The sequence below is a fragment of the Bos indicus x Bos taurus genome, chromosome X, assembly GCF_003369695.1.
Source record: "Bos indicus x Bos taurus breed Angus x Brahman F1 hybrid chromosome X, Bos_hybrid_MaternalHap_v2.0, whole genome shotgun sequence".
NCBI lineage: Eukaryota > Metazoa > Chordata > Mammalia > Artiodactyla > Bovidae > Bos > Bos indicus x Bos taurus.
The window spans coordinates 47,141,744-47,155,891 of record NC_040105.1 but is presented as its reverse complement, the minus strand read 5'-3'; the positions used below and the strand labels follow the sequence as shown (position 1 = coordinate 47,155,891).

The following is a 14,148-nucleotide window of genomic DNA, read 5'->3' as shown; positions in this document are numbered from 1 at the left end:
CTGAACTCAGTAACTAGAATGGATGGAGGGCAGGAAGGAAGGAGGTCACCCCCTCTCCATCCTTCAGCTATAGCAGCTGCTCCCTCCTTCCTTCGCCTCTCTCTACCTCCACTCCATCTCCATCTGAATGCCAAAGCCACTAGTTTCCAGACGGTTGCCAGAACACTCAATCTCTCAGAAGCAATGTCACCTGCAGAGTTTCTCTCCAGCCCCAGTGTCCACTAATGAGCGACACCTTGGCAAGCTTTTGTTGGTGTGAGGGGCCCCCGCGGGATGTGAGTGTCTCTCATCTGTTCAGTAGCCTTCTGTGGTATTTCTTCCTCATTTTTTTCCGCGCACCGCCCAAACGAATATCACTATTGTTTTGTACTCCTGGCAAACTTTGACACAATTATCGGTGACAAATTGACTTAAAGTGCGGCTGCAGGAAGAGAAACAGGAGTGTCTCGCTTGGCCTTCTGGGAGTTGTAGTCCTGCAGGCCCCTGGGCTGCCTGGCTGGTCCTGGAGCTGTGAACTACAGCTCCCAGGCCTTCTCCACGTCCCTACCGCACAGGCTCAGAGCCTCCTGCCGAGAGGAGGTGGTTACATTGTGTCTATTGTATCCCTGGGTCTGTGTGTTTGTGTATTTCTCAGGACGTGAAGTTGAGAGTGAAAAGCATGGCAGATGAGCAGGAAATCATGTGCAAATTGGAAAGCATTAAAGAGATCAGGTAAGTGCAACATTTCAGTGCCCCCCAAGTCCCCCTCCGAAGCTCCACAAATCCCTCACTACCGGAGATGGCTATTACCTACAGAAAGTATCTATTGTTGGGCTACTTGCAGAGAGGGACGGGAAAGGATCCCATTCACTATGGAATTCAAGGATGGGAAAGAGGCAGGGGAGAGTCAGAACTAAGACTAGCAGAGAGAGAGGCAGAGAAACAGACTGACCGAGAGGGATCTCTTGTCAGATGTGTTTGAGAAAGCCAGATTGAGACATACAGTGGCGGGGGGGGGGGGGGGGGGGGGGGGGGGGGGGGGGAGCAGGGGTTGGGGTGGGGGTGGTGGGCGGTGTGTGTGTGTGTGTGGCCGGGGTGGCGGTGTTGGTCCCAAGACAGCTTTATTCTTCTTGGGTGGGAGTTAGGGAAATGGCATTCTTGGACCCATTATTCTTTAAAGTGTTGATTGGCTCCAAGGTGTATTTGGCTCCTTGCTCTTTATGAATCTAGATTCTTTTCAGTCTTCTGTTCAACTTCAGGACCTCGAGCTCGGCTGAGCCTTTTAAGAGCAGTCTAACGCATCAGGGGCTGGTGGCAGCAGCTGGGGACTGCCAGCTGGGGATAAGGAGGAATCTTATGCAAGGCCCGCACTGAGAGGACAGACAGCACTCGCTCTTGTGTATTTTTTGCTTTTACTCACCACTTTCTTCCTCTTCTACCAGATGCTCAGGGAGGGGAGAGGGGCGGGAGTGGTGGAGACTGGGGAGGCAGTTACCACCTACTGGCAGTTGCTCTCAGGACCCAGAGGTGATAGGCTGATGGGCAGGTTGGAAAAGTGGGTGTTGCCTACATCCCCTCCCCCTTCTCTCCAGGAGTGGCATTAGCTAGAGGATGATACTGTCCTTGCTCAGATCATAATAACTTTGGTTGAGTGAACTGCCTGGGCCAACATTAGGCCTTCCTTCCTCTGCTCTTCTCTGCTAAGACTCCTTGTCCCCCACCTACCCGTCTCTGCCTCGGCTTCCACCCTTCTTCTGAGGGTGATGTGGATCGGGCAGTCTCTTTTTAGTGTTTTTTAGAAACCTGAAGAAAAATGGGGGAGAATATCAAGTGTGTCCCTTTAAGAAATAAGGCTTTGATCAACAGATTTAACCCTTGGAGTGAATGCCTTAGATGAGACTCACACATGATGGTGGTAGTGGGGAAGCGCTTTGGCTTTTTGTCCTTTGCAGGGATTATATCTCTACCTCTTCTGGAGAGAAAAAGGAAGGAAACTATTATTTACCAAGCTGATTGACCTACTATTGCTGCAAGAGTCCTGACAACTTCCTACACTTCCTTTACAACTGGGAAAATGGAAGCTCAGAAAATTTAAGTAACTTTTCCATAACCAAACCATTTGAAAATACCAGATTTTGACAGAAACCCAGTCCATTTGTGTGCAGAGGTTCTGGGCTTCCCATTCTGTCCCATGGCTGCTAAGTCACGTCAGTCGTGTTCGACTCTATGCGACCCCATAGATGGCAGCCCACCAGGCTCCACCGTCCCTGGGATTCACCAGGCAAGAATACTGGAGTGGGTTGCCATTGCCTTCTCCAATGCATGAAAGTAAAAAGTGAAAGTGAAGTTGCTCAGTCGTGTCTGACTCCTTGCGCGACCCCACAGACTGCAGCCTACCAGGCTCCTCCGTCCATGGGATTTTCCAGGCAAGAGTACTGGAGTGGGTTGCCATTGCCTTCTCCAAGGAGGGTCTGGTAAAAGGTAGAGAGGGGGCATGTGTTGCATTTTCTTTTCTGCAAAAGGATCCAGATATAGGGAGTGAGACACCTTGTTGCAGGAAAAGGTCAACTGTCATAATAACAATTCAGTTAATAATAAACTTTTGCCTGCAAGAAGAGCCTAGACTTATTTTTAACGGACTTTAAAGGAATCCTACCCAACCCCAAGAGAAGGAACAGTTGGAAGCAAGGAGAAGTGACCCATCTTAGTAGAGACCAAATGGAGGGGCATGACTTCCACCCTCACCGGTGGTAAACCTGGCATTCCTACCACTGCTAGCTGGGATAGGATCCTAGGAGGCCCATAGAGAGGCCAGAACTCTCATCCCCAACCAGCAATAGCAAAGAGCCTCTCCTCAAATTGGATGTCAATCAGAGACCCAGTGGATAACCTGGACTCATGCTGCCCCTCTTCCCTGCAAAAGTAGCACGTCAGAGAATGCCTGCAAAAACCAAAGAGATCCAGAGTGTCCAAATTTAATTGAAAAAAAAAAAATCACTTGACATACCAACATTATCAATTTCAGTGGCCAGAGAAAGTAAACAGATGCTAGGATTGAGATGGCACAGAGGTTAGAATTATCCGATAAGGATTTTAAAGTAGCCATCATAAAAATGCTTCAGGGAGCAAATGCATCACACTTGCAACAAATGATAAAATAGACAATCTCAGCATTTAAATAGAAAGTCTCAACAAAGAAATGTAAAGTGCAGAGCAAACCAATGGAAGTTTGAAAACTGGAAAAAAAAAAAAGACTTAAAAACTCAATGAAGAGGCTCAACAGCAAGATGGAGAAGACAGAGGAAAGAATCAGACAACTTAAACATTAAACAATAGAAATAACCCAATCTGAACAACAGAGGGAAATTAAATGCAAAAAAAAAAAAGAAGAAGAAGAAGAAAGAAAAGAAGGAATTGAACAGAGCCAGAACCTCCAGACCTGTAGTGTTATAATAAAGGATCTAACATTCATGTCAACAGAATCTCAGAGAAGAGAAATAAAACAGGGCCAGAAAAGTACCTGAAGAAGTAGTGGCTTAAAACTTCCCAAACTGAGCAAAGGACATAAACCTCCAGATCCAAGAAATTAAGCAAATATCATTAGGAAAGACCTGAAGAAATTCATACGAGACACATTCAACAAGTAAACTTTCTGAAAACAAAAGCAGAGAAAAGATCTAGGAAGCAGCCAAAGAAATAATATTTTACCTATACCTTCTCGACTGAAAAAAATGCACAACATGAGAGTTTGAGTTAAGTTTTATTTGGAGAAATATGATGACTTCACCCCGGGAGACAGCACCTCAGATAGCCCTGAGAAACTGCTCCAAAGAGGTAGGGGGAAAAGTGGGAGTACATGCAATCAAGCACATATTTTTTGTAGAAAGTTTTTGCTGGTCTCATGAAGCTTTTGCTAGTCACAAGAAACAGTTGTTCACCATGAAAGAGTTTTGGGCTTTTCTAAATATGAGGAGATACAAGAATTGGGCTCATCAAATCAGCTCCTGAGAATATCTAACTATCTTAAGACCTGTCCTGCCAGTTTCCTAGAACACAAAATGCCTCATTTCTGCTCTCTACCCTGAACTCCTTCAGAGGGTGTTGGAGGTTAGCAGCTGCAGCAACACATGATTTAATCCTTGTAGAGGTAGATGGCAAGCTCCCACAGCAAGGGCCAATTTGTGATTGACAGGGCCCCTTCATGGTTATAAATTCAGCCATACTTTGGGAGGCATTTCATGACTATTTTGTCCCACATTGCTAGGAAGGCTCATTCTCAGGTCTCAAGAAGATTTTCCAGGCAGGCCACTCAATGTGCTATTACTGGACTAGGTCTTATCAATAGTAATCAAAGGTCTCTGGACTAATTTGTCTTAGTTAAGCCGCTATAGTCCCAGAAAATTTCCCCTTTTTGTATCTTCCCATATAGAGTTACATTATTATAATTGTTGATCACATACAGAATATTTGATCAACTGCTTCAATTTACCTAGTCATCATTATTTTCTTTGGAGGTTCAGTCACACATTTGGTCAAACAAGAAGCAATAATCTTGTAGAACAGGCAAAGTACAAATAATATAATTAGCAATATTATTAAAGTCATAAGTAAGAAGCCAGTAACTTCCATTAGGTGCAGCCCCCTATATCCTCAGATCTTCTGACTTATTCTTATGCTGTACCAATCTTTATATTTCAGGGAAATTATATATTTTCACTGTCCATATGGCTCCCAATCCAATTTCCTAGTGTCACTAGGCTGCTTATCCTTGGCATAATTTAATTGTTCTCAAGATAAAGCGGGGTGGGGGGGATTGATTAAATCTTAAATGACCACAATCTGGTGTTAACCATATAAATCCATCCCATAACTATGAGAAGTTGTGTTCCTTGGCTGAATTTTTGCTTGTTGCTCTGCTTGAGCTTGAACAATGACCAGGGTCAGAGCAGGCATTATTAATTGGCCAGTAGAGAAGATCCCACCTAGCAATACAAGAGTAGCCAGAACAGGACAGAAATAAAGTTTTTTAAGGGTCATCCAATTAGAGCCTTGGAGTGGAGAAATCTACCAAGGTAATTTGGAAGTACTAGACACAGGTAATTGGCCACAACCCAACAATTGGATTGACCTTTAAAATTAGCATAGGATTGTGTCCATGGTAGAAAAACATTTGATTTATATGCAGAGGTCTAAGAAATCAAGAAAACATTATAAATGATCATATGAATCAGGTCTAGCTTCTTGGGTAAGCTGTCTACTTTTGATGTCTTTTTCTCATCCTGGTGAGTGTCCTGTGTTTGAACATTGTTTTAAGGTGAATTTGAGATCAGCAGTCCTCTCTATAGAACAGTCTGGTTTAGGGGCCTTTAGAAGTGGGAATTAATCCAAGAGTCAATTTCCCTTCAGTGTTCACTGTGCATTAGCTAGTTAAGAGTACCTGATAAAAAGTCCTTTCATCCAGGTTGGAGATACTCCTTTAAATTGTATCTTTTCCAGTATGCAGGTTGTGGGACAGCTGATCTTCATCCAAAGATTACTGCTCTCCATCCTGAAGTCCTTCAGGGGGTGTTGTAGGTCAGTCGCTGCAGCAGCACATGATTTAATCCTTGTAGAGGTAGATGGCAAGCACCCATGGAAAGTGCCAACTTGTGGTTGACAACCTTCAAGGGAAAAAAAAGAAAAGAAAGTCAGCAGATTCCTCATCAGAAAGTGATGAAGCCCTAGCAGGAAGTAGCACATTTTTCAAGTGCTGAAGGAAAAAGAATCATCAACCAAGAATCCTATGTTCAGTGCTAATAACCTTCAGGAATAAAGGGATAATCAAGATACTCTTAGATGAAAGGAAACAGGGAATTTATCAGTAGGATGTCTATCTTATCAAGCATGACTAAAGTAAATCTTAAAACAGAAAAGAAATGGTAAAAGGAGGAAACTTGGAAGAAAGAACATAGTAGACTAAAACCTGGGTAAATACAACAGAATTTCTTTTCCTCTTGAGTTGTATGAATCTTGTTTGATAATTGGATCATAATTTATTACACTGTCTCATGTTGTTCTGAATGTGTATAGAGGAAATATTTAAGACATTTATATTATGAACAGAGAGTGTAAAGGAATGTAAAAGGGAGGTAAAATTCCATCTTATTGATCCATTCATCTGTTGATGGACACTAAGATTTCTTCCATATCTTAGCTATTGTAAATTATGATGCTATAAACATAGGGGTGCATGTATCTTTTTGAATTAGTGTTTTCATTTTCTTTGGATTATATACACAGGAGTGGAATTCCTGAATCATATGGTAGTTCTATTTTTAGCTTTTTGAGGATCTAAATTCTGTATGTTGTCTATTATATGTGGATTCTAACAAATAAAACAAACCAATGAACATAGCAAAATATAGAAACAGACTCGCAAATATAGAGAACAAACTAGTGGTTACCAGTAGGATAGGAAAGTGGGGGAAGGGAATGATAAGGGGTAGGGGAATAAAAGACATAAAAAACTATGTATAAAATAAATATTATACATAGATTGTAAAACACAGAGAATTATAGCCAATATTTTATAATAGCTTCGAATGGTACATAGTATATAAAATATTGAGTCACTCTGTTGTACACCTGAACCTAATATAATATTGCAAATCAACTATACTTTAACTAAAAAAAATTATAGATACATTAAATGGAATTCAAAAAAATGTTCAAGTCACCCACATAAATACAGAACAAAGAAAAGAGAAAATAAAAACAGAGAGAAAAAACAGGTAACAAAAGATAAAATGGCAGACTTAGCCTTAACATATCAATAATTATGTTGAATATAAATGGTCTAAATACAGCAATTAAATGACATGACTGAACTATATGAGAAAGGGTCAATTCACAAAGAAGACATAATTCTAGATATGTATGTACCAAAAGCGTTTTAAATTAACCTGCTTTTGACAATTTTACAGTAATATGCAAAGGTTATATCACTTGGTTTAAGAATTTAAAATGGGGAAAGTACTACAAATACATACTTGATGTTCACATATGGACAGGTAAAACATGTATTATAAGTGAAGAGAAGGAAGGGATAGAAGGAACTGGAGAAAAGAACCAACAATGGTTGAACACCTACTAGTTTTAAAACTCTTGGCTCATTTAATACTCAATCTTGCTAATGGGAATCTGTAGTATGAATTATTATCCACACGTTACAGAAAGGATACCAAGGCTCAACGAGGTTAGGTAACCTATCTATGGTCACACAGCTAGGAAAGGAAGAGAGAATATATCCTCCTATTCACTTGGCATATGCATTTCAACAAATGCTGATAATCTGATTAACCATTATCCATAATTCTTTAGCTGTTCTAATCCTAAATCTCCTAAAGGTATAAATAAAGCAGTCTTTTTTGTTGTTGTTGTTTAAAAAAAAAATACTTTTGCTTCTTTGCTAAAGTAGTAGTGATAAGGATGAAAAGTAAAAGTGTTAGTTCCTCAGTTATGTCCAACTCTGTGACCCCATGGACTGTAACCCACCAGGCTCCTCTGTCCATGGAATTCTCCAGACAAGGATATTGGAGTGGGTGGCCATTTCCTTCTCCAGGGGATTTCCCGACCCAGGGATGGAACCCAGGTCTCCTGTATTGCAGGCAGATTCTTTACCATCTGAACTACCACAGAAGCCCAATGATGAAGACAATACCACCCCATAATCTGATTAAGTCAAGCTGAGAGCTATACACACCTCCAGGCATATTCACATAAATATACATACTTGTAGTCACATATATATTTGTAGTGACACACACAAACACATTCCCACACACTGATGGCAGAATTTGAAGTGGGAAATATCACCACAGACCATTCCCCACTAATGCTTCTGACACCATGCTCACAGCCCTGTCTTTCCTTTTAATCTAAACCACACTTCAACATTATGTTCCAGATCTCAGCCCCCAAATCCCACTCTGGTATATTTTACCCATGAATTCCTTGGGCTTCCAAGTGGTGATGAAGGAGCATGTGGATATGTGGAAAGGGGAAGGGAAGAATAGGGCAAAAGAGGGGAGATGGAAAACAGGGAAGGAAAGGAGAAGAAGCTACAAGGCAAAGAATGTGAATGCAGCCACCACTAGAGCAACCAGGGCCCTTCACCAGCTCCCCAAATGCATACTAATATCTCCTTAACATGCACATGTTCACATCAGATGGCCAAAGTATTGGAGCTTCAGCGTCAGCATCAGTCCTTCCAATGAATATTCAGGGTTGATTTCCTTTAAAATTTTGCATTCCCAACATCCTCTAAAGATCCCTTTATATCAAATTTCAGTCCATCTCTATTCCCACCCTCAGCCCCAGGCAATTAGTAATATACTTTCTGTCTCTACATATTTGCCTTTTCAGGACATTGCACATAACTTAAAACATTGTTTTTTTTTAGGCTCATCTACATTGTACCATGTATCAGCATTTCTTTCTTTTTTATTGGCAAGCAGTATTCCATTGTATGGTTATACATGTGTTTTGCTTATTCTTTGCTTATTCTTTCATCAGTTCATGAACACTGGAGTTGTTTCTACCTTTTGGCTCTTATGAATGCTGCTCTGATCTTTTGCATATAAGCCTTTGTGTGGAAATGTGCTTTCATTTCTCCTGGTTAGATTCCTAGCATGAAATTTCTGGGTCTTTTTTATAACTTTTTAAGATAATGCAAAGCTGTTTGGGCTCTAAAATCACGGTGGATGGTGACTGTAGCCATGAAATTAAAAGGTGCTTGCTCCTTGGAAGAAAAGCCATGACAAACCTAGACAATGTATTAAAAAGCAGACATATCACATTACCTGCAAAGGTCTGTGTAGTCAAAGCTATGGTTTTTCCAGTAGTCATGTGAGAACTGGACAATAAAAAAGGCTGAGTGCTGAAGAATTGATGCCCTTGAACTGTGACACTGGTGAATACTCTTGAGAGTCCCTTGGACAGCAAGAAGATCAAACCAGTCAATCCTAAAGGAAATCAACCCTGAATATTCACTGGAAGGACTGATGTTGAAGCTGAAACTCCAATACTTTGGCCACCTGATGTAAAGAGCTGACTCTTTGGAAAAGACCCTGATGCTGGCAAAGATTGAACGCAAGAGGAGAAGGGGACAACAGAGGACAAGATGGCTGAATGGCGTCACTGACTCAATGGACATGAGTTTGAAAAAACTCTGGGAGATGGTGAAGGACAGGGAAGCCTGGCATGCTGCAGTCCATGGGGGTCACAGGGTCAGACACAAAGTGGCTGAACAACAAAAAAGCTGTTTCCCAAAGTGGTTGTGCCAATTTCCATCCCTAGAAGCAGAATGTGAAGGTTACAGTTTCTAATCCTGTTGGGCATATTCTTCATACATTTATTTTCCACCCATCTGTCTTCTCTGGTGAAGTGTCTATTGAAACATTTTGCCATTTTTCAGTTTAACCTTTAACCCATTTTTCAGTTGGGTTATTTGTTTACTTACTGTGAATCTTGTGTATTCTTTGCTTTCATCAGATACATGCCTTCCAAAAATGTTCTCCCAGTCTGCAGCTTGTCTTTTCATCCTCTTAAGAGTGTCTTTTGAATTGCAGAAGTTTGTAAAGTTAATAAAGTAGTCTTGCTCATCAGTACTTTCTTTTACAGATTGTGATTTTTGTATCATATAAAAGAAATCTTTGCCTAAGCCAATGTCACAAAGGTTTTCTTCCAGGAATTTTAGGTTTTACACATAGGCCTACAATCCACTCTCACTTAATTTCTGTGTGATTTAAAGTATAGTTTGAAGCCCCTTGCTTGTTTGTCTTTGCATGTAGGTATCCAGTTTTTTCAGGACCATTTAGTGAGAAAGTGATTTTTTCTCCACAAAACTGCCTTTGCATCATCATTAAAAACAGTTGGCCATATATTTGTGGGTTTATTTCAGGACTCTATTCTCCACAGGTCTACTTTTGTACCTTTATGCCTATACTTCACCTATTTTGAAAACTTCAGCTTTAAAATAATTCTTGAATTAAGGCAGTGTAAGTTCTCCAACTTTGCTATTCTTCTTGAGAGTTGTTTTGGCTACTCTAGGCCCTTTGCATTTCTGTTTTAGATTCCACTACTCAATTTCTACAAAAAATGTCTGCACTGAGACTTTGGTAGCATTGCCAAGATACCACACTGCATTTAGACAGCTTTCTTTTGAATAGTGTTAGCATGGTGTATCTTCTTCTCCTCTTTATTTGTTTCTTTATATTTAAAGTAGGAATCTTATGGGTAGTCCAGAGTTTGGTTTGTTTATCTGTTTGTTTTTTTCCAATCTGATGATCTCCTTTTTAATTGAGGGTGTTTAGACCATTTATATTTAACATATTTATTGATATGATTAGAATGAGATCTGCCACCTTGTTGTTTCCCATTTATCTTATCTGTTTTTTGTTCCCTTTTCCCTCCCTTTCTGCCTTCTTTTGGATTAAGTATATTTTATTTGATCTGTTTTTCTGACTTTTAAGCTGTTTTCTGTTTTTTTCTTAAATTGTTTTAGTAGTTTACCTGTCACAGTTTATCTTCAAGTGATCTCATATTGCTGCAGATATAGTGTAAAAAAACTTACAATGTTGTATTTTTGTTTCTCCCTTTCTGGTCTCTGTGCTTTTACACTGATGCACTTCTTGGTTTAAATTGTTGATTATCTTTTTTAATTAATTTGAATAACAAGAAAAAGAATCATATTTTTTTCAAGTTCAGTGTTCAATATTCTTCTGCTATCATTTTATTTCTGTTTGAAGGACATCTTTCAACATTTATCATAGAGCAGCTTTGCTGATGATATAGCAGCTCAGGTATTCTATGTCTTAAAAAGTTTTAATTTCACTTTGTTTTTAAAAGTTATTTTCAGTGTGTAAAAATTGTATATTGGTAGAGGTTTTCCGCCCCCCCGCCCCCCAGTACTTTAAAAATAATATGCCATCTTGCTTCTATCGTTCATTTCCCTGTGGCTAACTTTTCTTTTTTTCCCTCAAGCTGCTGTGAAGTTTTTCTGTTTATCACTGGTTATGAACAATTCCATTGTGTTATCACTTGATGTAGTTTTTCTCCTGCTTCCTATGCTCGAGATTTTTTGAACATTTTGGATTGGTGTGTGTGTTGTTTTCATCAAATTTGAAACATTTTTGGTTATTAATTCTTCAAATATTTTTCTTTTCTCTCTCCTTCCTGATCTCTGGTTACATGTACTTTTAGCCACTTGAAGTTGTCCCACAGTTTGCTGATGCTGTTTATTTTTTAATATTTTTTCCTCTATATATTTCATTTGGGAAACTTTCTATTGGTATGCCTTCATGTTCATTAATCTTTTCTGCTTTGTTGTCTAAATTGACTAATGTAGTTTTCATTGCAGTCATTGTAGTTTTCATATTTAAATATCTTATTTTTATATTTGAAATTTTTTCATCTCTCCCTCATCTCTACTTAATGTGGCTAATATTTCTTCAAGCTTTGTGAATATATGAAATACATTTATAATAACTATTAGTATTCTTAGCTTCTAATTCTATCAACCATGTTATTTCTTGGTCAGTTTAACTTATTATTCTCAACATTATGAACTACATTATTCATGCTTAATTGTACACCTGGCAAAGTTTTGTTAGATATCAGACATTTTGAAATTTACTTTGTCTCTGCATATATTTGCATTCCTATAAATATTCTTGAGATTTGTTCTGGCATGTCATTAAAACATTTGGAATCAGTTTTATCCTTCCAGGCCTTGCTTTTCAGCTTAGTTAAGTGGGACCATAGCAGCATTTAGGGCTGCCCAGGTGGCACTATTTGTAAAGAACCCACATGGCAATGCAGGTAACATAAGACATGCAAGTTCAATCCCTGGATCAGGAAGATCTCCTGGAGGAGGGCATGGCAACCCACTCCAGTGTTCTTACCTGGATAATCTCATGGACAGAGGAGCCTGGCAGGCTTCAGTCTTTGGGATTGAAAAGAGTCAGACATGACTGGTGTGACTTAGAATGCACGTGCACATAGCAGCATTTAGTGTAGAGCTCATTTTCCTCAGAACTTATCTTTGTATTCTAATGTTTTATAAATTGTGAATTTTTTCTACATTAGTTGTTTGGAACAGTCACTGTTCTCAGGCCTTTGTGGGCTCTGATCACTGCTTCCTCTAATCTTTGAGGAAAATTAGTTGTTTCCTTGTCTTCAGATAGTTAGTTTCCTTACACACACATGCTGATCAGTATTTCAGTGAGAACTTGAGGGGGAATCCTCTGAAAATTGTAACCATTCTCTATCTACACAAGTTTTCCTTCTCCAGTACTCTTTCCTGCAAACTCCAGATGACTTGGCATCCCCAGACTCATAACTCCTTTTCCTCTGTTGAGGGAGATGGCCAGGCTCTGTCTGAGTTCCCTGTCTCTGCCTTGCAGATTAGAGAATTTCTCTAGGCAATAGGATACGGCAATCTTCAGGTTCATCTAAGCTTTTCCACTTCTCAGAGATCACTGACCTTACTTGCCTGATGTCCAATATCTTGAACCCCACTTTTTAATATATTTTTTTCTTGGTGTTTTTGTTTGTTTTCCTTTAGTTTTTCAAAGGTGAGATGGAAAATCTCGTTCCTCTTACTCTATCATGAATAGGGTGGAAGTCAAGGCTATCCCCTAAATTTGGTTTTAGAGAATCAGATTTTACCATTAATTAGAAACATATTTTATATTAAAAAAAAAAAAACTAAAGTCAGGATGTGTCTTAAATACAATTCTACTTTATAATTGCTGTTGGCCAAGAGGGAATTGTGTTATTTTCCATGCATAAACACATGTGAACTTGACCATGACTGTTCACATTATCATGCCTTCATATAATTGAATAATGTGTATGTTGTGACTGGATGTTGAGTTTAACTGCCATTAAAGTATCTTCAAAAAGATTTTATCATGGTTTTTCCTTGAAATAAAAAGTTATTGTATATGAGAAATGAATCAGACTGGAAAAGTCTGATTTAAATATTTTTTAAAATCAGTCTACCAATGACCCAGCAATCCCACTGCTGGGCATACACACCAAGGAAACCAGAATTAAAAGAGACATGTGTACCACAATGTTCATCACAGGACTGTTTATAATAGCCAGGACACGGAAGCAACCTAGAGGTCCATCAGCAGACAAATGGATAAGAAAGCTGTGGTACATATACACAGTGGAGTATTCAGTTCAGTTCAGTTCAGTTCAGTCGCTCAGTCATGTCCGACTCTTTGCGACCTCATGAATTGCAGCACGCCAGGCCTCCCTGTCCATCACCAACTCCTGGAGTTCACTCAAACTCACGTCCATCGACTTGGTGATGCCATCCAGCCATCTCATCCTCTGTCATCCCCTTCTTCTCCTGCCCCCAATCCCTCCCAGCATCAGAGTCTTTTCCAATGAGTCAACTCTTCGCATGAGGTGGCCAAAGTACTGGAGTTTCAGCTTTAGCATCATTCCTTCCAAAGAACACCCAGGACTGATCTCCTTCAGAATGGACTGGTTGGATCTCCTTGCAGTCCAAGGGACTCTCAAGAGTCTTCTCCAACACCACAGTTCAAAAGCATCAATTCTTTAGCACTCAGCTTTCTTCACAGTCCAACTCTCACATCCATACATGACTACTGGAAAAACCATAGCCTTGACTAGACGGACCTTTGTTGGCAAAGTAATGTCTCTGCTTTTGAATATGCTATGTAGGTTGGTCATAACTTTTCTTCCAAGGAGTAAGCGTCTTTTAATTTCATGGCTGCAGTCCCCATCTGCAGTGATTTTGGAGCCCAGAAAAATAAAGTCTGACACTGTTTCCACTGTTTCCCCATCTATTTCCCATGAAGTGATGGGACCAGATGCCATAATCTACGTTTTCTGAATGTTGAGCTTTAAGCCAACTTTTTCACTCTCCTCTTTCACTTTCATCAAGAGGCTTTTTAGTTCCTCTTCACTTTCTGCCATAAGGGTGGTGTCATCTGCATATCTGAGGTTATTGATATTTTCCCAGCAATCTTTATTCCAGCTTGTGCTTCTTCCAGTCCAGCGTTTCTCGTGATGTACTCTGCATATAAGTTAAATAAGCAGGGTGACAATATACAGCCTTGATGTATTACTCAGCCATTAAAAAGAATACAT

General features: G+C 39.7%; 1 protein-coding gene across 2 annotated transcripts in view; it reads left to right on the top strand.

Annotated features, from left to right (window-relative positions):
* Positions 1-536: 536 nt before the first annotated feature.
* The window catches only part of ZC4H2 (zinc finger C4H2-type containing), a 75,845-nt gene continuing 62,233 nt past the window's right edge, over positions 537-14,148 (top strand). The window contains exon 1 of one of the 2 annotated variants that reach the window (XM_027534267.1): positions 537-711. In XM_027534267.1, coding sequence (XP_027390068.1) covers positions 659-711 — 53 coding nt within the window. In that variant the 5' untranslated portion in view covers positions 537-658. The remainder of the gene's footprint in view (positions 712-14,148) is intronic. The other variant, XM_027534266.1, reaches the window with a different exon arrangement.